Source organism: Eimeria tenella, genomic scaffold (assembly GCF_000499545.2).
Source record: "Eimeria tenella Houghton genomic scaffold, Eth_scaff98, whole genome shotgun sequence".
NCBI lineage: Eukaryota > Apicomplexa > Conoidasida > Eucoccidiorida > Eimeriidae > Eimeria > Eimeria tenella.
This window is the reverse complement of record NW_013543475.1, coordinates 68722-91763: the sequence shown is the minus strand read 5'-3', so window position 1 is coordinate 91763 and position 23042 is coordinate 68722. Positions and strand designations below refer to the sequence as shown.

The window sequence follows — 23042 nt, the reverse complement described above, 5'->3', positions numbered from 1 at the left end:
TACCATTGAATTCTGTGGACAGCAAAGCCTGTCCACTGTTAAACTTCCTGAAATTGCGGCACGGCGAATGGAGACAGAGCCACTTCCGGTGCTCTGACACCAAATAGACGAGCTTTACCAAATGCAGAACGTGAATTTTTACTGCTTCCCGGCACCACCTAACGCGTGGGAAGCAGGAGCCCGATAGGCTCTCGACAGCGCGTAATGCAAATGGAAAGCAGCATATGTGCACATCAAATTAACGCTGCACTATATTCGGCTTCACAACTACTTGCTGCCAAGGCAACACTCCTGTAGTGCAGTTAAACTGTGTCCAACTGAGCCGTCAACACAGAAGTGTACTCTTGGCCATGCACAGCCTTCGTTTTGCGGCTATTTTCGAGCATGCTTCTACCTGGCGTAAGAAATGAATACGCCCATGTTTCACGGAAATCAGTGCCATCAATGCTGCACTAGTTATCCATCCTCCCCACAAACTTCACCGACTGGTATTATCCCTATGGGCCATTCGCAACCCAAGTGAGGCGTCTTGGCCCAGAACTAGCAACAAGGCCGCGAGCGACGACGCGTGACAAGCTAAGGGGGAATCGAAGAGAGCAACGAAAACCAAAACGCAGGGAGGAATCCCTTGTTCCCTCCCACAAGCCTCAGGGACCACGTGGCCGAGCTACAGCGGCCGCTCGCTATTTATCTACTAAGCGGCCATAAACCAGAGCCAGAACCACTGGCTGTTCTATGCCCATTCGATGGGGCAGGACTTTCGTCTCCACTGGGCGCACCAGAAGGGGTGGAGGGAGGCACTTGCTGCCTCGGAGGGTTATTTGTTCCCTTGAGATGTAGTGGGTAGGTAGTGTTGACGCATGCTCGAGAAGAAAACGCGTCCCAGTTAAACAACAGCGGACTTAAAACAAGCCGCATGAGATCTTGTGGAGAATGCTGAAGAAAACGTTCACCCACGACCTCTGTTGTGCCGCCTTCTGCATGTCCAGCACTTTCAGGATGTCATGGGGGGTCATCTTGGGAAGAGTCACAAGAGGATAGCTCGTGCCATCTGGGTAGTCCGTCAGCACTACTTGAACGCGGCCGAAATTCGGCACGTGCATGTAAGCCTCCCTTACGGCCACTTCGCTGTTCAGCGGCTTCTCGCCACCTGTTACACAGCAGCGCATGAGAATATAACCACAATGCCTTAAGTAACACTCAAGGAGGAGAAAAAAATGAAAAGCAATAATCAGTAATACTCAAAAAGAAGTGCCAGCTTCGGCAGAAGACGAATTCTCCACGTCAGAATGGTGAAATGCCCTCTCTGCAGCTAGCTGTATCTCCAGTTGTGCTACAGCTTCGCTGAACTTGAACTAACAGACTCACAGTGGCTCTCTAGCATTGCTTCATTATGTCCACGAAGATGTTCGACTTCGTGTCGGTCTCTAAAATTTGGCTTCAGGGTGGGGCGATGGACTTTACTCAACAGAAGCGGAAAGTCTGCGTAGTTGGGATACTTCTTGAGGACAGAGGGCGGGAAGGGATGGTCAAGATGGTACTGTACGGGTTCTTGAGTGAATCGCACGTCCTGTATAACGAAGCAGCTCACAAAAAAGGCTTTAAAACATGGTAAAAGAAGGGAGCTTTCATCCATACAGGTGAAATGAACAGAGCCACATCGGCACAAAACAGCCTTTCAGGATAACACCTTCAAGCGGGCCATTCGAAGTACATTGCAACGCAACAGTCTGCTGTATTGATGCATTTTAGAGCAAAAAAACACATAATGGGCAGCTCCACAGATAGCCGGAATGATGCGCTCACGTGCGTTTGGTCCGTGGAGCCAGAAATCCTCAGCATGTCCTCCGTGGGAATTGTATTTATCCAGTTGGCGGTCTCCGCTGCGAACCAAAAGGAATGCAAAACACTTACAGACTGGTGTTTGAGGCAACTGCGCGTTAATTTTGAGATGGAAAGCAGTACATGTTGGCTGTCACAGCAACTTGAAATTGAAAGAAACGAGATTTGCCCAAACTGTGAATTGTGACTGTTCAAGCATGGAATGCATTTAGGGAATGCTCGTCATGATGAAGAGGCTGCTGCTGCACAAGTGTCGTGGTCCAGCAGAAGACGTACGACTGATGTATTCGTCAAGCATGTTGAGATGTGTCTCTTTCAAAGGAGGCAAAGATGTTCCCCGCTGTTTGGCCTTAATGATCTCTGGAGTGATCAGTTGCCCTCTCGGCAGCTCCTCGAAAGGAGAAGACACGAGAACAGCGGGGCGAGGAACATCTCGACGGGGAACATGCTGGCGAGCGCCCCTAGACGGAGGGAGAGGCGGCACTCTAGACTGGACCGCCTTAGGAGAAGGCAGCGCCGACGATCTGTAGGTGAGTTCAGGCGACCGAAATAGAGGGCTGTATGAATCACCTACGCCAGTACTGGCCACCGAGTGGCGATGGGAACTGCCGGGCTCGTAATATCTCGGGGATATTTGTACATCTTTCTTCCCCGAGAGGGGAAGATTGAGCGGTGGGGTTTGTTTTCCTTTTCGCTCCATCTTTGCAGTTCGATTGTGGAGCTGTGGCTCCACTATTTCCAATAAGGGTGTGAGGGCTGGGCAGCTTCCCCTGCACTAGACCAAAAAAACTTGTTTCTAGCCACAGATGTCAACCACTGTTCCTCGAAAGCCTGGCGTGAGCACTAGATTTAAACGCCTGAGTTGACTGAAGCCGATGGTCCGCTCGTGGCTGGCGGTGGTAGTACCTGTATGCCCTTCCCAGGCGTCAACCTGTCGTTACCAAGAAGCAATGACCCGAGAAATACCTTATACAGACTCCTTTGTAGAGGAGTATTACAAACAGGGAGAGAAAAGAAGAAGCGGAGCAAATGTTACGCTGTCACCGTCAAGCTGTGCGCAGCCAGAAGAGTCCAGTTTTGTTCCACACAAGAACGATTGTTGGAAGGGGAGGTAGTACCTGGTTAGTTTGGAAAAATGCACCTTATTACAAAGAAATGACCAAAATTGAACAAAAGGAGAGTGTATGCATCACGCTGTTCAGAGGAGAATAGGCCTCGGCTACGTGGCCTCAAGCCTGGCATGGTGCCCTGCGCTGCTGCGACCTTGTGTAGAATGATGCGGTACTGACGAAGACCAACCACTTTATTCTTATTGAAACTTTCGTTCTCTTTGAGATATTTACGCCGAGAATTGGGCGAAAATATCCCGTAAAATGTCTCACCATGTCGCTATGTCGCTCTTCATGAATACCGAGCGCTCAGGAAGTTTCGTGACCTGTAACTGTACGAAGATGAGACATAGCTCATGGAAACAACCAATGCGATAGACGTTCTTTGTGTCATACTTTTTGCTGTCGCATTTTTCTACGGAAAACTTGATAGACAGAGAAGCTAACTATGTTACCTAGCGCAATGGTGCTTGTGTAAATTAGAACAACACCACAGTGATTCGCGAAGTAGTTAAGTGTTCTCAGTAACTAAAGCATGCTAGCAAAGCCGCAGATACTGGCCACGGCTTCGTGGGGTTCAAGGAGCTACATTGTGCAGTGAAGGCGAAGCAGAAACTGTAAAACACAGCTTCGGGAGCAATTCACCCTTAAAAGGAATGCCAAAGAGTTCCAAACCTTCACTTGTGTTGGATGCTGCTCTATTTATCATTGAAGCTGTTTTGCAGGCGCAAACGTACACTTACGCCTGCAACGTTGTTTCAATGAAAAATAAAGCAGATTCCCCTGAAACAAAAGAAAGCACGTTCAAACATAGTTGGCGTAGTCTTGAGAGTGCGCGGCTGTGAGCCTGAAGGTCTGCGCCAGTTCAAGGTTTCTTTCCAAACCGAACGCTCTAATCTGTTCCGTCAGCCTGAAGGTCTGCAGTAGCTCAAGGCTCCTTTTCAAGCCGGGTGCTCTGTGCGCTTAAAGCGTTGTGCTAGATACACGCAGTAAGTGTGCTCCCCTCTCACTGCACTACTGTTTTACTGGCATTTAGTCGAAACACGGCGATTTGCTTCTAAAAGCCAGTCGGTAGTTCAGAGCTACTGCAGAGCGTCGCTGTTTTGCACTGGCCCCTGAACACCCGTGAGTATTGTGTTTCCTAGCGATTAGAGCGAAGCATGAAGTAACCTGTGGGAGGCCGCATTAGAGCTTGTTCCACTCCCGCCAGGGGGATGAGAGTACGAGGGATGATAGCACGTCATATTCATCGATTCCCACTACGGCATCCCTCCAAAACATCTTAAGGTGTTGCCCACCGTCTTGAATCAGTAGGACGCTCAATTCATATCAATTGTACAAAACATCCGAGCACCATGAAACTAAATCAAACGTATCAATAAAAAACTCCTCAAGTTTGCCTTGTGTTCGCAGTCCAGCTCGCGCAGGACGTCATGTCTCCTCTTGCACTTTTTGTTTGATGCGCAGTGATGCCACTTGGTGTTATTTTAGGCAAGCGATGTTTTCGTTTGTTTGCTTTGCCTTCTGTTCGCCTGCTCTGTAGGTGCATCAGCACTGGATGTGTTCTGTGCATACTTGTTGTCTGCCAGCATGACACGGCTACGAAATCTATGTAGCCGCGTAGTGTCAAAAGTTGGATACAAGCTGAAAGCTATGCCCTCACCGTCGAACTTTTGTCTCATTGTTGTTAACAGCATATCGTGCAACTTCACAGCGGCATACGCCACGTGCTTAGCATACAGGGAACCGCCGTAACGAAAGAATTGCATATGCATTGTAGCTTCTGCTGAGGCAGTTGCCTCAGTTCTGTTTCCAATGCCGTTGCCTCTTTTGCTGCTACCGGTGCTGCTGCTGCTCTTTGTCCTGCCGCGACTGTTGCCACCGTGGCTGCTGCTGCTGCTGCTGGCGCTGCTTCTGGAGTAGTTGCTGCAGCTGCTCTTGTTCACGCAGCAGCAGCAGCAGCAGCAGCAACAGGCTTGTGATATCTGCTCGCCTCTTGCTGCATCTCCAGCTGCCTCTTTGTCTATCAAAGCCAGCGGAAGGCGCCAAAAGCCTTTCAGCAGCTGCAGCCGCAGCAGCAAACATCTCCATGCTGCTGCTGCTGCTGCTGCAGCTGGTCGTGTCCGGGTGTCTCCTCGACCTCCGCCTCCGCAGGAAGCCGATGCTGCCTTCAGTTTCTCTGGTGATTCCATGTAAGCCCGCTTTTGGTCTGACGCACTGGGTAAATCTCGAACTTCTTGCGTTAGTTTACCACGCCGGATATTGACGCTACGTATGCGCTCAAAACAAGATTTCACGCACAAGAAATTTGACAACTGAGAATAGTGTTCAACACGAAACAACAAGTCCTACCACGCTAATCCATCAATAAATGCAATTTCGCAACACGTTGGCAACGCCACAGCAGCTTGCCTTTGATATGACAGTTAAGGAGTTAAGCAAGAATCACCTCTAAACTGATAATGACACAGAGCGAACCAAGATGGCTACTTGCTGCAGAAAAGGCCATCTCAAGCACAAGTGAGTCACTGAGAAGGCACACACATTTAAATCGCTATCAAGCGTAAACAGCAGCTGCCGAATGGCGCTCATGATAATCAAAGCCATCCCTTTCTGTCTCTCCTTCGTCAGTAGTATGACAAGCCATTGTCGTTCACGAATATCATTGTGCAGCGATGTTGCAAGAGCTGTTCGGTACCTCGGCCTCTTACGAAGCCGCCCAGCCTCAATCTTGGGCAGCGCTAGCCTCTGCCACATTCGTGCTTGATTCTGTTTGCACCGGATTCTGTTGCATTTCCGCGTCGACGGCCGTCTTGAGGGTCTCATCGCGCCTGCAGAGCACCAAATGAGAGGAAGGAGCAAAATAGCCTGAAATTACAGTTCTCGTGTTGGCTGCGGACACGAGGCTTTCTACATGCTCTGAAGCGACTCATAAGCAACAACGGAAACGCTGCACTTAGCAGCGCTTGATCTAGTCAAGAGTGCTCAAACACTTGTACAGCCGAAATCCTGCCGAAGGCTTTATTGTGCAGGAGACACCCTACATGTGCACAGCAACTTCGTCAAGACAGCCTTCATCTGCAACATCATGAAAGGTTGTCATCTCCCCAGTTACTGCAGCGCCTTCTTCGGCATCAGGGTCATCCACGGGCTGCTCCCAACTGATAGGACTGCAAATGACAAAAACCACCGATTTCACACAAAGATAACAGGCGTTCAAAGACAATGGCTTGAAACAATGAGGTATATGGCTGTCCTTACGCCTACCCTTCCGTTTGTAGTTCGTCGGCCGGCTCCTCCTCTTCCTTGCCCCCTCGTTTCTGTTTCCGTTCCCTCATTGCCTTCAAACTCTCTGACAGTTCTGCTAAGAATTTAGGCGCGTGCTCCTCAAGCAACTTCCTATCTCGCTGAATTTGAAAAACAATTCATGAGCAGAGTGTTGCCAGGTTCCTCCAGCACTACGACCTAACTGGGATGGCGTTGAAAGCTCAATCGTTTTTCGTCTTGAATGCTAGACGGATGCATATAATACAAAGCATGGCGACACCTCACACATTTTCTTTCCAATCTCCTGCGGGTATGCTGCGCTTACATGATGCGTCTTGCAGTACTTGAGGACCCATCTAGTGAGGATAGCAGAATGTTGCGCATTGCGGCGACTAATGGATATAAGCGCATGACGGTCTTTTGCATACGCATACAGCCTAGCCCACGTCTTATCTCTTCTTAAGAAGCAGCCATTTCCAACCATCCACAGATTCACACGACCTCTCGTCACGGCCACGTTCAGGCGTCGCATGTCTCCCAGAAAGCCAACGGTACCTTTTTTCGCCTCCTCCCTGTCACTACGAATTCCGCGAACGGCTGAGAAAATTATGAAATCTTTTTCTTGGCCCTGTCAACCACGCAAATACTAAGTCATGAAGAAACTCAAACGCTTCCTCAACCCTCTGCTAGAGCAAACGAAGTGTATTGTGAGTTCGTTGAAATCCACCAGGCACGCAAGTTTCATTCAGCGAACGGCCAAAAGCTGAATACCATGGATCTCAAGAGGGTTCCGCTTAGGTGCTGTGAAGACATCAATGGGCAGGGCAAGGGGCAACCTCGCTTGGAGAGGGCAGCCTGGTTTCTACCTGGAAGCCGTCTACAGTGTTCACATCCACTGGGCAGGATTTCCCTTCAGATACTCCAAGCAAAGCTTTGATTGTTCGGCGCAGTAGGACAACCTGTTGAGCATACGGGCTGATCACCGCCAACCTGTGCTCCCATCTGGCGTGGCCAGATGCTATAAACTGCACAAGGAAGAAAACCTTGAAAAAAGCTAAATAGAAGTTTTTCACGCCGCCATAGCTCAGCACAGGCAGGAAACCAGTAGAAAGAGGCATTTCACAACTGAAAGCGAAGGGCCTATGACCTTACCAGTCGGCGCAAAAAGTCGACAAGCTGCCGCACGAAATCTACCTCTGTGTAGTTGACAAAAGACGTATGCTCCTCCTGCAAATCTCACATGTAACAAGTTGCGTCATCCCAAAATGAAGTTGTAGTAACCTACGCGCCAACAACTTTACTGAATGGGAAGTCAAGCCGCTTACTGTGTGTTCGCTATCGAGGTTGAAGAAGACAAAAGGCTGGAGGATTGGCAATCGGTGCCAGAAAGGAAAGGGAGTCCAAAGGCCATTGGGTAAGTGAGGTGCATCCTTCAAGAGTCCTTCGTAGAAAGAAACCGACGCAAAGCGGGAGATCGCTGGATGCATGCGGTACTGCTGGCTCAGCATATTGGTAGGCTGGCCCGCCCCTTCCAGACGTTGAAACAATGATCGATCATACCGCTGTGGACATTGGAAAAAGCCCAAGTGAAAAAAGAACTCCTGTTGCGTCTAATGATGAAAACCATACGTCAAAAGGCAGCTTGTGAGCCCACAGGCCCCACAAGCCGCCAAAATTTTCGGGATGTGAAATCCCAACAACCAGTTATTCTATGCAGTAAAATAGTAGTCAGAAGTTTACATTCTCACCAGCTGAATGGCGACCCTAGAGAAAATGGTGGCGGGCAGTTGTTTTGGATCGCCGACAAGAATGAGCCTTCTGCACCCAAGTCTGAGTGGGATAAGTGTCGCCAATTCAACAGCCTGCAAGCGCACAGTAGTCACCAGTCAGTTTCGCTATAGCAGGTGAAATACACTCAACAATCTGCCGACAGGCAGACTCAAGGGACGCCAAGCCAAAGAAGCCGAAGTAAACAGCAGGCTCACTGCTTGTGTAGTCCCACCTGAGAGGCCTCGTCTACTACCACCGTGTCGAAGCAATCTGCAAGCGATGTCAATTCGTTTGAGCCGCAAACGGAGATCGTCGCACAAACGATTACGCTGTCGCGCAGGACGTCCGCCTTCGCAGCCTACACAGCCAAGGGCCATGAAGAAATACAGTACGACTGCTACCAGGGAATGGAAATAAGAAAAGATCCAGGCACTGAGGCACTCACAAAGCTGGACACAAGCAGCTAAAAGCAATTCAACTGCTAAAGAATAAGTCTTGTAGCATCACTTTAGGCCCTGAGAGCCTGGGGTGCCAAATTCTGTTGAGTTCGGCTTCCAAAAGGTGTGAGTTCGGTGAACGTGTCCCTGCGGTATGACGGCTGTGAGATGACTGTCTTCCCTCTTTCGTCGCACCAAAAATACGAATCTCTAATAGCACGATGCCAGAAATTGCTTACTGCTAGGGCAGCAAAATTAGTTGCCCCTCTGGACTTCAGTCTCTGTAGAGCTTTGTACTGCAGGCTGTGCGGCAGCAGGTCAGGGTGTACATTTGGCCCGACTCTCACGACCTGCAACCAAGGTTTGAAACATACGCCATAACTTCAGTCCCAACATCAGACCATTCGTGGGCTCCGCCAGTTCCCTTCTTTAAAAACATGAGGGGAAAACTGATTTCAAACAGAAACATCAGATCTGAGGAATGACTGGCGAGCTCGAACTCAACATAAAGTGACGGTAGAAGTGTAAAAATGTGAGAATGACGGACTGAAGGAGAGAATCTTTGACCGTTCCCATCAAATATTCCGCCACCGGACTCTGGATCTGCCGTAAGACGCTTTACAATCTCGTCAATGGCTGCATTTGAAGGCGCACAAACCAAAATGCGCCTGAGGGAAAGAACAAGCATCAAAAGCAGGCTCCCTCACAAAACACGTGGTCGTGTATACTAAGTAGTGGCTCCAACTAGCGAGGCCTGCGCCGCAGCCTCTGGCACACTGCGTTCTACTGCGTTTGAGGGGAACAGTTCCAAGAGGCTGATGACGCCCTGACGAGTACATGTAAGCATACACCGGTTGCAGTTCATGACGCTCTCTTGTAAGATAAATTGGTGGCTCAGTTGGCATTGCTGCCGGCTGCAGTAACAACCGGCTGTCAAGGTCCTCTAAAGTGATCTCGTCCAGGTCCATCCAAGCTGTGTAGTTTGCTGAGAAACACGGCATAACACCACTTCCTCGCTCAATAGCCACATAACAAGCAAGAAGGTCTGCGTGCATTCTGCAGCTCAGAAAGCCTCATTGTGCGCCAGTGCAGGGAAACGAAAAGGGGTTGAGGCAGTTAGACACACAAATGAAGCTTTCTTAGCACTGCTTACGCTGAAGCCATGGACGACGTTTTAAAGAAGATGATGTTGTCACTTTTGCTTCCACCTCCTGACCCTGCGCCTCTTCCTCCGCAGTGCTGCGTTCTTTCTGCAGGTGACAAAACCAAAGCGACTTATAGAGCGCCCGCAAAGTTAGAAGCAATAGCAGTCCACTCAGCTGGGTAGTGTGGGCGTCGCCCTTTTGTCTCTACAAAAAGAACAGTTTTCCGACTACACAGTTCATGCATGTCATGCTTGGCCTGCAACTCACGCTAATAAGGCCCGACTTATGGTCTTGCTGCCCTTCCAACTGGGCGTGAAGGATGACAGAAACAACTCCAACAATAGTGGACGTCTTTCCAGTGCCTGGGGGGCCCTGGATTAGAGTGACCCCTTCAACCTTGAGGGAATCCTCAAGGGCAGCAAGCTGACTTGCGTTGTACAGGCTCTCTAAGCGCTCTCGCAGAGCCTCTGGAATGACAAGGCGTTTTTCGTTTTGCTGCGGCTTCTCATCAGGTAGCTCTTCCGCAGTGTCAGCGGATGCTTCACCTTTTTTTGAAGGAGGCGAGGCGGACAGTGTGTCAGGCACATCGGAGGTGGCTGGTGGCGCATCACTAGCGGCCATGGCTACAGGAGGAGCAGCAGCTTCCCCTTCTTCTTCCTCTCCCCCTTGTGTCTCACTGTTGTCTTCGTTACTTTCCAAAAGAGGGTTGTTTAGGGGACCAAGAAGTTTATTTTTGCCGGATTCCCGTTGGGACGATGGGCCCGTCGGTGCCAGTCGGAAGAGACTGTCTTTTAGCAGAAGATCAGGCAAGGACATCAATCCCTGTAGCCGTAATGCAGAAAAGTCGGCACAAAACATTAGCTTGCAACTCAGTACTGACGACACAATTGGTTTACAGGAAACGCAGAAGTAAAGACGTGCATACACACAGAGACTCAGGCATTCATCCGTAGAAATGTACACAATTGAACGCACGAGTTTACATATCTGTAAGCAAACTGGCTCATGCGCTTGCTTGTACTCCCCCCAAAAGAGCTGGTTTATGTACACGCGTGCATATCCATAAGCATCTGTAAACGTACAATCATGCGGGCGAATATATATAGGTACATGCAGATGTGCAGCCATGCATGTTTACACGCATTCAAAACAGCAAATACACTAATCTACATCCCAGAAGGGAGAGAGGCAGAGAAGAAGACAGATAGAAATATGCACGCGCGTAGAAGAAAGGGCGGAGGCAGCCAAACCCGCATACAGAAAAGAACGGACAGAACAATACAGACATCTTAACAGTGTAGCAATAGTCACCTGGAACTCTCTGTATAGAGTTGTGAGGGACATGATTCGCTGCACCGTCCACCTGGTGAACTGAGCGTTCAGTGCCTTCACCAGCTTCACCAAGCGTTGCCTCTCTCTGGGAAGCAAAAAGCCATAGGGCCGGCCTGTGGCTGGGTTGTACACTTCTGCGGAGTCCGATGATCCTTCCACTTCATGCGCAGTTTTGCCATTGTAGGCGGGCCCCAGAGGCGTGAGGAGTTTAACCGTAATAGACTCGTGCTGACCCTGGGACACAACCGCGAGAACATGACAGTCCAAATCCCTCGCTTTCAAAGGCTTGCACGTTGGCTGCACCTGCGCCTCATCAGTCTCGTCCGCCTTTCCGCTATAGGCAGTTGCATCATCCTTCGCAGAGGCGTCTTGGGTTGCCCCCTTGCTGCTGTCCTTTTGCTGCGCCGCCTTCGCCTCGTTTCTATCAGTAGCTGCTGCTGGAATGTACATCAAGACCAAGTCGCCGTGGCAATACCGGCATGCCGATTCAGAGGCCGCTGCTGCGCTTCCAGCTCGACTCAGAAGCAGAGAAAGGAGAGAACCGCGAGGCTCGCCGCTTTGCTGCGAAGCAATGTTAAAGAAACATGAAAGAAAGAACGAGTAAATTCTAAAAGTACGGCGGTACAACTCATGTACTCTCTGACTCTGTTAATAAGGGATTTATATGGGAGAAGTAACGGTCGGAATGGCTGCGTGCTAGCTGACCTGTATAAAGTCCTCCGGTGGCCCCAGGTCGAGCTTGATGGCTCTAGCAAGGGCTTGTTTTGCCTCTTGAAGGAACAGAGGAAAGAAGAAGCCAACGTAGACATTCTCGTTCGGTATGACTGTAGGTATCGACCGCAGGTGCTCTGTTCTGTCGCGTGATTCGTCTGTACTATGATCAGTTTGTTTGGGCTCGCCACATGGGTCACTGGCTTCAGCAGAAGTGCCATTTTCTTCATTTCCAACGTTTGAGTCTTCTTCGTCCTCGCCTTGGTCCTTCTCCTGTGCATGACCTCCTGTGGAAGGGTCTGCAGGTAAGGCGCGGACGTCTTCTTCTCTCAGGTCCGCGAAGAAGTCAAGGCCCAGCAACAGCTCATCCAAGGGTTCCACAGATGGCAGCAGACTTGCGCCTTCTATCTGTCGGTAACGCTGCAGCCAGGCGGAGCCAAGGCGCTCCGCTCGCCGTATTTCCTCTTCTGAACATTTTTCCCTTGGCGTAGATGAAGACCGTGAGCTGGCCTTGGAGGAAGACCCCCATTGGCCCCCACCTCGATTTTTCAGAGAAACCATAAGCAAACCACCGTTTAGAACTTACTCCTTTCCTCGTGTAATCCTCTTCCCGCCCTGTGACTAATGTGGGGCCCTACACGAGGAAATCTCAAACTGAGGTGGTTTGGGACCAGTAGGCCCGAGGCAGTTGGCAGTGGTTCTCGTAGTTTCTTCTGATCTAAATATTGAGTTTCAACATCTTGATCATTCAACAGCGCAAAGGAGAGCCCCTCCAGACAAGCCTTTATAACTGCCGAAATGCCGACCCACTCAAAGTGAGTGAGTAGGACCTCAAGGGTCTCTTCTGTCGTACTATGCTTTGACCAATAACATTAGCAATATTGAGGCTCAAACCCCGGGCAAAGCGCTAAAAATGCCACATGAAGGCTTGTTGGCATCATTGTTTGACGACGCATGATTACACTTCTTGACTTCCACTTCGGCAGACGTTGTTGGGCCCCCAGAGTATGTCGAGATGATCTGCATGCACTCCAGCTAGAAGAAGCAAACATTAGAAGAGGCGCATCAATTTACTGTATTTTATCTAAGCCTAATACTGCTTTTATGGAGAAGCGAGAGATACGCTGGGAGCTTCACATGCCACTCCTACGTTTCCAGCACTATGGCCCCCCAAGGCCTCCGCGGCTGTCTTCGGCTGGTCTAGAGGAGCCCTTCCCACGTTTTTAAACGAAGGATGGTGCTTAATACGATGCTACGAGCTTCCCAACGCTCTCGCGCTGCGGCGGCTGCGGTTGCAGCCCAGCGCCTCAGCAGCAGTCGGCCTCTGTATGCTGTTTCACTGCGCGTGGCTCTCTCTCAGTTGCTGCACCCCTCTTCATTATGTCAGTCAGATCTCTTAGCTTCATCTGTCACCAAAGCTTCATCCGGCGTAAGCCAGCCGACTCACGCTGACATGGCCTCTGGCTTCGAGTCTCAGTTAAATGAGCCCCTTACAGAGGCCGTCGAAAAGCAGCCAGCAGAGACCACACATTTAGCGGATGAGCCCCAGGAAGCATCTGATCATAAGGTTCAGTGGCTGACAAGGCATTTTGTGGCACAAGTGCGGGCTCACTTCGAAGGTGCCCTCGGCAATTCCAGTCCTGCTGATGGACAACAGGAGGCCGAAAGCAAGGAAGATGAGGGCAGTGACAGCAGTGGAGAGGCGGAGGAAAGACTGAAGTATCAGCGAGCTCTTTGCCAAGCTGCTCTCTACTGGGCAATCGCTCTTCTACTTTCCGCTGAGTGTTCGCTGTTCCCACCACCAACAGAGCAACGGGCAGCGCAGACGCCAACTGACTGCTCGCATCATCCCAGCAAATCCACTGGCTCCGCGTCCAGTCCAACTATGCCTGATTCTGACACTACGGACTGCTGTGAAGATGAATCAGTGTCCGTTGATGACGTAGTAAGAGGTAAGCCTTTTAGCAACGGCGTTGCATTAACTACGGTGCTTTCCCTTTACAAACTGCTGAAGCATAGAGCATGATCTCATGGCCAGATTCTGCAGCTGCTGTGCTGGTCTGCAGAAGCACTATTTGCCATGGACATTATTATACGAGTGTCGCCATCAATTGCTACTCACATGCTACCGAAGATCCTTGCGTGGCTCGATGAGAGGCTTTCATTCACACCGAAGTGGGAGTCCCCCCGCAGCAACAGAACGGAAGATGGCCAAACGCAAGAGTGCTCTGCACCTGCAGTTCAAACATCTTGCAGCGTTGGGGACACGCTGGAACAAGCCATCGAGAGGATTGCATTTGAGCCCCTCTCCTCACTTGTCAGGTGCAACCTTCCCAACTGGGTTGCCTCCGGGCGCCTGTGCAGTTCTTCTCAGCATCTTCAACAGACTCGCCTGCTCGCACTCTTACTCGGGTGCCCCAAGGTTCTCGTTGCTTCTTCGAGACTCCTTGCCGCCTGCGCGCTGCCCGCGAAAGCGGCAGCTGATGGAGCCTCGGGAGGGGCTCACGGCAGCGTGCGGGGGACAGCGCCAAAGCCGAGTCAAGAGGGGAAGGATGCCAAGGTTGCGGCTGAAGTGGAAGCGTCTGTGCAGCGTCAGGTTTGTGCTGAAACTGCCCGCCAGCTCCTTGTTGCCTTGGACGACTTACGAGATGTTCTCATTCCAAATGTAGCGAAGAAAAATATTCACAACTCATCGGCTTCGACTCAGGGGGAGCAGGTTGACTTCCGCCTCGGCAGTGAGGTCGAGAAGATGATTCTCGCAGCGCATTTGCCTCCTCAACTCCGTTGGGTCGCAAGCCCGTCCCAGCAAACATCAGCTCGAAGCCAGGAAGTGGCAGAGAGACTAGCAGAAAATAGCTGTTGTTGGGCATTCGCCGCGCCAGACTTCCCAGCACCTGAAGATGCGCCGAACAAAGCGGCAGTTTATATCTATGCAACTGTCAAGGTAGGCAGCAGTGCGCGCCTCCGCGTAGTGCAGGAGATGGAGAAGTGCGTCAGGAATGCTGGATACTCCCACCTACACTGCAAACTACCAAAGTGCAATAGACTGTTGAATTTGCTACTTCCGAGGCTCAGGGACTGCTTCTGTCTTTCGCCCTCAACATACAAGGATCTTCCAAATGCCTGGAGACCTTTGGAGCTTCTGCTGCTGCCACTGATGAATTGGTGGTCCGAAGAGCAAGAGGTCGGATGTCTTACTGCGAGAAATACGCTCTGTGAAATATAGTGCACTTCACAAAGTAATGCACCTCCTCGTTTTACTTTAATTGCTACCATTAGTCTTTTGTTTTCTAATATAGGAAGGACTTTTAATTGCATTTTAGTATCAATTTATACTCGTACTGTATCATTGAAAATACAAAAGAAATTAAATTTTCAGCTAATGAAAAAGTATTTATAAGCTGCAATGCTTTGCGGGCAAGTGAATCTCCCCTCAACTACTTTCTAAATGTGCCGTTGTGCATATTTTTATATAGTTGTGCGTAGGTGTACGTTGTTGAGTGATGCAGCTTTGCTGGAGGAGAGCGAAGAGTACTTTATCTGTAGGTCAAAGGGGACAGTGCGGTCCCATTTTCTGGGACTGTCATCCACCGTCTTTGTACACGCCGTCACGGGCTTGTGCTCTCGTGCACTAACAGCCAAAGAGCTTCCCAAGGCCTTCCAGATCAATGCAGACCGCGCCGATTCACGCATTTTACTTACTAGTGCTGCAGCAACCGCGATTGCCCAGTTCCAGATCCAAGAGCAGGGAAGAGGAGTTGACCCGCGTTGCCCACTTACAGGCAAGCCTCCCCGCAGAGTCCCTTTAGAGCTGTCTTCCACAATATGCGTAATTTATCCTTATTAATGCTATTCGTCACGCGTATATCATCTTTTGCTGCACTGTCGCATTGTTGCTTTGAGTGTTGCTCACTGCAGGACGGCTGCGACTGCCTGAAGGCCTTCCTGACGAGCGACTGCTTAATTTGTCACCAGAACTCCCGACTTCTGGATACTCAGTAGTTCACAGAGGTTCTGAACGGGGATTTCTGTCGTATCTGAGTGACGAAGGCGCATTCCGAATGGCTGTACAGGCTGCGCGGATTCTGATTGCTCTCGTCAGAACCGTACATGTATGCTTAATTGCATGTATGTATGATGCATTCATGGCTGCACTCTATCTTGACGTCTAGGACGAGTGGGGCAGCCTTTACTTGCCGTGAGTTTTTGCATGTAGATCACTGAAGGCGAGCGGAGTGTTGTCCTAATTCTACCACCACTTCTTCGTCTACTGGACGTCCCTCAGGGTACGCACTGTAGTAAAGGTACCGGACTAAGAAATATTCTGTGGCTGAGGAAACAGACTTGATGAGCATCAATCTAATAAGCGGGCGCCTATGTATTGCAGGCACTGTGCTGGATCGTGGTGAAACTTGAGCTAACAAAGTTTTCAACGTGTGTGAATTATCTTTGCGTTAAACTCAGACGAAGTTCGGTTTTTGGGCTGGACATGTCTACACGAGGTCATTTCAAAGTCTCCTGTGGGTGGTGAGGGGAAGCGGAAATATTCATACGTTTCACAGTGCAAGGAAATCAATACGCACCCTTCGCAGAAGGTTGCCTGTCTGGTCCGCTGCTCTACTAAATGTTTTTACTTTTGTTGCTGTTCTCAGCACTCGACGGCTACAGCGTGCCTATTCTCCAGGTACAGAAGACTGACAGTTTTGCCCTTTGCAATAAGCACTCGTATATAAAGGAACCTTGCTTGCTGCTATGTGGATCTGTATTTTGTGCCTACTTCAATCGCAAAAACAAGATATGCTGTCCCTTTCGCGTAGGCATTGATGGGAGGGTTTCCAATTTACACCGAAGTTGACACCTGTTTCGAGGCTTATCTCGAGGCCTACACTACATTCGTTTGTCGCACGCATCTGGAAGGATGCGACTACTCGTTTCTAGACTGGTGCGTCAGCTGTGGCATGCAGCTGCTTCAGGTCGCTTGTGGTGCAAAATATTTCTATGAATCAAGATTGGGCACGGTTAAGGGAATCTATGTTTTTGCGTAGCCAAGACTTCTTGATTGACATGTGCCACACTGTTTTAAACGCTGGAGACAGTCTCCGCGCCTCCTTCCTCAAGCGGACGAGGGAACTGCTGAAGTTCGCCGGACCCTCCGCGAACTTGAGACTGTCTGACTGGATGAGCTTTTGTTTGGACGCGATTGAAAGTGTTTCGGTGGATGCTGCTTTAGAGGGTGAGCAAAACACCCATAGGACTCTATCTCCCGTGAAAGAGATTGAAAGCTCCCATGGAAACCGGAATATGTGTTTTCGCTTCCTGTGGCGGCTGCAGGCTTGCACACTTTGGACTTGCTCCTCTCCATTGGATTGGGCGTGGAAGAATTTTATCCGCAAATTCTCTGTGGGCTAGCTACCTCTGTTTTGCTTGCCAAAGAAAACCCCACCAAACGAAGCCCCCGCTTCCAGCGCTCCGAAGAGCTGTGAGTGAATAAAATACCTGGAAAAGCGGGTAAAACTACGTACAGCTCCTCAAAGAAAAAATACTTTTACGTTTGATAGCTTGTCCACATTGTTTTCAGAGCAATAACAAATGCTGTTGATTCAGTGGCCCGCCAGCTGATCCGCTCAACAGACGATGACCTCCTAGAAATGCTGTGCAAGGATACCGTCAGCTACTTGGAGCAACATTACTCCCATGATGCGTCTCTCGCTGAAGGCGTCACCGATTGGTTTTCGCACTTTTCTGCTTCTCTGCGCCAAGAAAAATTGCAATTGGGAGATCCTCGCCGAAGTTCTTCAGCTGAACTCGTGCGGTAATTTGCTTAACCTAAACTGACAGGAAGCAATCGCATCGAATGTGAGGTTGAAAGAAGCAGTAGATCACCACGACACATCATACTAACGAATCAGATTGTAACCAAGCCTCTCGTGGGATATTTGCTAGAATCATTCGCCACCTCCGATAGCCTTACATCCTCTCAGCCAATGGATCGGGGACTTGATTCCAGTGGGGTACCTGCTGCACTTCAGATTGGAATAGTCATTTGATGTCGTGAAGGCTCCAGCTGATTGCCCTTGAAGTTCAGAACGGCGGAGAACATGCGAAGAAATCTCACGGACATTTCGAACATTTTAAAGCTTGATACTACTTTCTACTGCCTCTATTGTCTTCGATATCCGTTTTAGTCATTCTACTGCGAAATGCTCCTAATCTAGGCTATAACTTGTAGCTGGCTTTCGAAACTGCAGGATATACCCAACAATGATTGCAACGAGTACAGGTTTATACAATTGAAAAAGAGTTATTCTGAGTTAAGATTAACTCAAGGGGGTTCTCCCCTTATATCTGAAACATCTTCAGCATGCGGTGAGTTACGAAGAATCCACCTGAAAGATAATTAGTATAAAGCACCAGTCTGCAGCAGACTAGCATAGAATGTGTTCCGTACCAGCAACGTTGACGGAAGCCAAGAAGGTTCCAATGAGTGCGAGAAGAGTGAATCCGGATATCATGGCGGTTCCGTACTCTGAAAGAACGCTTGGGAGATGTTCATGCAGTAGATTAGATTAATTTGAACCTACCGAGCATGCAGCCGATGACAATGACTCCCGAAAGCTGAGAGAACATGCATGCACGAAGGCCGCGGATTTCTGTGAATAATTATCGAACGTACGGCATTCGTCACAGACATCAATGGTGTGTGAAGCGAAGGCGTAACGGCCCACACGCTGAAAGACATCCTTTTATAAGAGAGCCCAGAAGATGGTTTTATGAATCTTGCTCACCAGTAGTAGCCGACGATGAGAGACAAGCCGAGGAGAGTCAAATGCTTGAGCTCCACAGGGTCAAGGACAACTGTTGAAGACGATAATTGTAATCTGTTTCAAACGTATGCAGTGAGACAAATATGCTTACTGCCAAGGAGCCCGACAACAGCGGCAGCAACAACAAGACACATTGCGAAGAATGCATCCGAAGCAAGTGCTTGAGCAAAGGCACCAGGCTTCTCAGGAGCTGGTGCACCAGGTGCAGACGGGGGCGGCATCTGGCCGCGCGGAGGTGTCCTGGAAACAGGAGTGGGCTGCGATGGCTGCCACACGTTGCGACCTTGGTAGACTGCGACCAATCCTCTGATGACTTCGTCGTCCATGTTGATGCGGAAGTTGCTGCCACCACCAAGATCCTCAAGGAGGTTGCATATGTTCATGGAGAACAGCTCAGACGCCTGAATGGGCATGCGAGTCTCAATGCGTCTGCGACCAATGACAGTGACGCCATCAACGACAATCTGGTCGTCCTTAGGCGAAACCTCGACGTTTCCACCCCAGCCGGAGCGCACATCACCGAACTCTGTTGCAAGATCTACGACGACGGAGCCAGGCTTCATTGAACGCAACATGTCGCGTGATATGAGCTTTGGTGAAGGTCTGCCGTGAATAGCAGCGGTACAGATGACGACATCGCAGTGCTTGATTGTGTTGGCAATCATCTCGCGTTGCGCTCTCTGATATGCATCACCCATCTCGCGTGCATATCCTCCGAGGACTTCACCCTCCTCTCCCATTCTCAAACCAATGAACTTTCCACCGCAAGATTCGACTTCCTCACGAGTTGCAGAGCGCACATCGTGGCCAAATACTTGTGCACCCAAACCATGGGCGGTAGAAATTGCCTGTAGTCCAGCAACACCGGCACCGATGACGAAAACTTTAGCGGCTTCTACACGGCCTGCAGCACTGATAGATGCTTTGCTGAGCTTCGGAAGAGCGTTGAACGCTTCGATAACGGCGCGGTATCCCTGGAGACCTTGCATAGCAGACCTAAAAGAAATTTAGACCGGAATATTCGAGAAGACAATCTGCGTATTTTGCTTACTTCACGTCTAGCTTCTGTGCTCTTGTGACGCGAGGAACCTCATCCACAGCAAGTGCGGTGACGCCTTGGCGTGCTAGCATGTCAAGAGCTTGTTGGTTGCTGGATAGTTTACCGTGTATTATTTGTAAACAACTGCCTTGTAGCAATAAACGGCTTACATGCTGGGGAATAGGTAACTGATAAGGACCTTGTCCCTAGGAATGCGCGAAACCAGATCTGGCGACGGCGCTGAAACGCGGAGCAGGACTTGAGACTGGTTAATGACTGCATCGGGGCCCGACAGGACTTCTGCTCCAGCCCTCCTGTACTCTTCGTCAGTAAAGCCGGCATCGGCGCCAGCACCAGACTCGACATTGACACTGTGCACGAGTTGAAAACATTGCCATGTGAGGTGCACGTTTGTTGTTTCTTACCGGAATGCCAACTTCCTCAGCTTGGGCACAAACTTCGGAGCTACTGGCACCATAACAGAGCCATTGGAGTCTCTCAGAACACCAACAGCCATCCTGGGATATGGCCAAGAAGAGGGATCAACACGTTCTTCCCTATCGAACTCAAGTAGTCCAGCTTCGAGGTCATCACGGGCAGCAGATGGTGGCATTTGCTCGGCTCTCTGAAAAACACCAGTTGTCAATTCTGCCAATTTTAAAGGGAGAGGTGAGGCACATACGGCATTGACACGGGCGAAGACTGCAGAAGTGGTGTTCTTTGCGTTTCCGAAGAGCATGCGTGTGTTCTCCAGATGGAAAAGTGGATTTTCAATGCTGGCATATCCAGCAGCCATGGACCGCTTCAGCACAAAAACGCGTCTAGCTTTCCAGGCCTCTATAACGGGCATTCCTGAGATCTTTGATCCTGGCTCAAGGGCTGCAGGATTGACGGTGTCGTTGGCTCCAACAACCAGGACGACGTCGTAGGAGCTCATTTCCGGGTTGACTTCAGACATCTCCTTGACAATCTTGTACGGAACATCAGCCTCAGCGAGGAGGACGTTCATGTGGCCTGAAAAATCGTTGAAAACACGTCCTTAGGATATTTATTATGCTTTTTGCCTTACCTGGCATGCGACCAGCAACTGGATGGATGCCGAAATCGACGGTGATACCGCAGTTCATCAAGTTCTGCACATGCGACTCATGAAGCACGTGCTTGGATGTGCAAAAGAGTAACATCCATTTACCTTGGCAATGTCTGCAAGCTCGCTCTGGCACCTTGCAACGGCCATTCCGTATCCAGGCACGATCAAAACTTTGCGGGCAGCCAGCAACTCGTCGGCGACCTGATCAGCCGTGGCCTGCTGCACAGCCCCCTGAGGGCTGGCTGCGCCAACTTCCTCGGCCTCCTCGAAGCCACCAAGAACGACATTCCACAGACTCCGGTTCATGCCTTTGCTGTGTAAACGCGTGGAAAAGCAGCGGTTGATTTAAGCACAAAGAATGTCCGTACCACATGATGTAAGACAGAATGGCACCAGATGACGCGATGAGAGCACCAGCAATGATCAGCAAGTTGTTGTCCAACATGAAGCCACTGAAGAACAAAAAGGTTGAGCCTGTTCCACAGTGTGGATATTCATGCTTGTGCATACCTGGCAGCCAACGCCACTCCGGAATACGAGTTCAGCAAGCTGATCACGACGGGCATGTCAGCTCCACCAATAGCGGCGACCAGGTGAAAACCAAGCCACATGCTCAAGCCAGCATTCACATAACTGAAGACATGGGTTAAGAACCGATAACAAGGAATTAAAAAGGAACAAAGGCCTTACAGGCAAAGCATGCGTGTAAAGTGGCCAGAAGAGACGCAAAAAAGAGCGCCAAGTACGCCAATGGCAGCAATAGTGGCAGTATTCAACGCATGGCGTCCGGGAACCCTCAATGAGCGGCTCTCCATCGATCCATGGAGCTTTGCCGCAGCGACCACTGAAAGAGCGTATATTATGACTTTCCTCTGCAGTGAAGGGTAAAATCTGACAAACCTGATCCGGTGAAGGTGATACCGGCGACGAAAACGCCGGCGTAGACCTCCAACAGACGTAGAAGTGAGGAAGCGCGCTCCACGCCAGCAGGGGAGTGGAAGTTCGCGAACCCAACCTGATGTGATGTGATGTGAAGCAGGCCGATGCAATCACATTGAGATCAACTTTGCCTACCATTACGGCGGCAAGACCGACGAAACTGTGGAAAAGAGCCACGAGTTGAGGCATCTCAGTCATGTTGACAGACTGCGCAATGTACAGCCCCAGGCCAACGGCCGGTGCAGCAGTGGCGAAAAACAGCAAGTAATGCTGTCCAAACCCTGCCTCCGTGAAGGTCACGACGACAGCGGCTACCATGCCCACAAGACTGTTAAAAAGCCAATGAGTATCGAAATGGTCGCGCAAGGCACGTATAAAACGACATACCCAAGAATGTTGCCACGCTTAGCTGTCTGGGGCGTACTCAGCCCACGCAGACATAGAATAAAACAGATTGCAGAGAAGAGGTAGACGGCTCCGAGCAGAGAAGGCATATTTGAGAACGCAAACTTCGAGATAGCTCCGCCCTCTGGGTTCTCAGGGCGTGCTCCATCGAAGCCTTCATCTCCTTCACCAGGCCTAAAAAGGAATGTTAAACGAACACGTGGAGAGAAGAAACTTTGGCTTGCTTACCGGTTAACTGGGAAAAATTCGCCCATGCGGACGAGGTGACGCTGGATCGACCTCAAGTTTGCAGCCGGAAAGTCGAACTCAGCGCTCGCGGTTGTGCTCCAAAGAGCGACACCGAGGCAGGTTGCCAGGAAAATACTTGATAGTCCGCTGGGGCGCCACATCTTTGCAAAAGGAATTGGAAAACTCTGCTCCAGTTTAGACAAAACCAGGTTGCCCCTCAGGTGCCGCTGTTTTCTGGCGGACCAATGCTGGTTTTAGAATGTTCTGATTCCATTTGTGATCCCTGACCTACAAAGTGATCCGCCGAAATGGTCCACTGTAGTGACACCGCAGGTTCGTTGACGATCAAGCATGCACACAGCGCACCGCCTTGCTTGCAGATACCTCCGCGTCTTCAAGCCTTTTAATCTGAAATAACTAATAATGCGAAATATCAAAGGTGAGGCCGAAAGTCTAGCCCGCCGCATGCTTCGATTTGGCACCGCCCAGCTGATCTACTTCGCGGGAGGTCGAGACGCAAGCAGTGCAATTCCACTTATGGAAAAGACCAAGACAGGTCTCACCACTCCGCTTCATAGGATTTTACTATCTCATGAAGCTTTTTCAATGTCTCCCACGAAAATCTGCACAGATTTCAACTGCGGAGCATCATCGAACAGCTTCAACACTTCAATCTCGGCCCCATCTCCGTTCAGAAGCACAGTGGCTTTCATGCCAGATCAGGGCTGGACCACTACTGGGACTTCTTTATATATTATAAAAAGCAACTTAAGACAAGCAGCACGGATAGTCGTAACATTCAGTCAGTATTTCATCAGTATTGTTGCGACTAAGGGGCACTTTCCCATCTGGATTTTATGATGATTTAAGAGATTAAGCTGGTTTGTGAAATAATTTCTCTTTG

At 50.0% G+C, this 23042-nt stretch overlaps 6 protein-coding genes across 6 annotated transcripts in view; 1 reads left to right on the top strand and 5 right to left on the bottom strand.

Annotated features, from left to right (window-relative positions):
* The window catches only part of ETH_00023125 (splicing factor protein, putative), a gene marked incomplete at both ends in the record, with an annotated part of 2442 nt that extends 2022 nt beyond the window's left edge, over positions 1 to 420 (bottom strand). The window contains one exon of the mRNA XM_013378780.1: positions 395 to 420. Within this exon, the coding sequence (XP_013234234.1) occupies positions 395 to 420 (26 nt within the window). The remainder of the gene's footprint in view (positions 1 to 394) is intronic.
* Positions 421 to 902: 482 nt separating this feature from the next.
* On the bottom strand, positions 903 to 2542 carry ETH_00023120 (uncharacterized protein; the record flags this gene model as incomplete). Its single annotated transcript, XM_013378779.1, has 4 exons — positions 903 to 1150; positions 1369 to 1570; positions 1807 to 1883; positions 2119 to 2542. 4 exons carry the CDS (start codon positions 2540 to 2542, stop codon positions 903 to 905), a joined length of 951 nt encoding a protein of 316 aa, XP_013234233.1.
* A 1896-nt stretch (positions 2543 to 4438) lies between these two features.
* On the bottom strand, positions 4439 to 5143 carry ETH_00023115 (uncharacterized protein; the record flags this gene model as incomplete). The annotated part of the gene is made up of 1 exon (XM_013378778.1): positions 4439 to 5143. The coding sequence occupies one exon, from the start codon at positions 5141 to 5143 to the stop codon at positions 4439 to 4441; it is 705 nt and encodes a 234-aa protein (XP_013234232.1).
* Positions 5144 to 5676: 533 nt separating this feature from the next.
* On the bottom strand, positions 5677 to 12174 carry ETH_00023110 (tRNA-splicing endonuclease positive effector protein, putative; the record flags this gene model as incomplete). The annotated part of the gene is made up of 16 exons (XM_013378777.1): positions 5677 to 5782; positions 5996 to 6121; positions 6219 to 6358; positions 6544 to 6846; positions 7085 to 7243; positions 7371 to 7445; positions 7544 to 7780; positions 7967 to 8080; positions 8221 to 8346; positions 8665 to 8775; positions 8973 to 9093; positions 9257 to 9410; positions 9579 to 9675; positions 9838 to 10392; positions 10882 to 11463; positions 11608 to 12174. 16 exons carry the CDS (start codon positions 12172 to 12174, stop codon positions 5677 to 5679), a joined length of 3573 nt encoding a protein of 1190 aa, XP_013234231.1.
* Positions 12175 to 12847: 673 nt separating this feature from the next.
* On the top strand, positions 12848 to 17429 carry ETH_00023105 (uncharacterized protein; the record flags this gene model as incomplete). The annotated part of the gene is made up of 12 exons (XM_013378776.1): positions 12848 to 13565; positions 13680 to 14557; positions 14689 to 14797; positions 15123 to 15395; positions 15532 to 15710; positions 15830 to 15899; positions 16078 to 16140; positions 16266 to 16297; positions 16431 to 16555; positions 16659 to 16846; positions 16945 to 17092; positions 17192 to 17429. 12 exons carry the CDS (start codon positions 12848 to 12850, stop codon positions 17427 to 17429), a joined length of 3021 nt encoding a protein of 1006 aa, XP_013234230.1.
* A 523-nt stretch (positions 17430 to 17952) lies between these two features.
* ETH_00023100 (transhydrogenase, putative) lies at positions 17953 to 22299 on the bottom strand (the record flags this gene model as incomplete). Its single annotated transcript, XM_013378775.1, has 13 exons — positions 17953 to 17999; positions 18062 to 18139; positions 18195 to 18263; positions 18529 to 19433; positions 19647 to 19847; positions 19902 to 20490; positions 20546 to 20609; positions 20669 to 20879; positions 20935 to 21018; positions 21077 to 21199; positions 21582 to 21833; positions 21893 to 22084; positions 22139 to 22299. 13 exons carry the CDS (start codon positions 22297 to 22299, stop codon positions 17953 to 17955), a joined length of 2976 nt encoding a protein of 991 aa, XP_013234229.1.
* Positions 22300 to 23042: the final 743 nt, after the last annotated feature.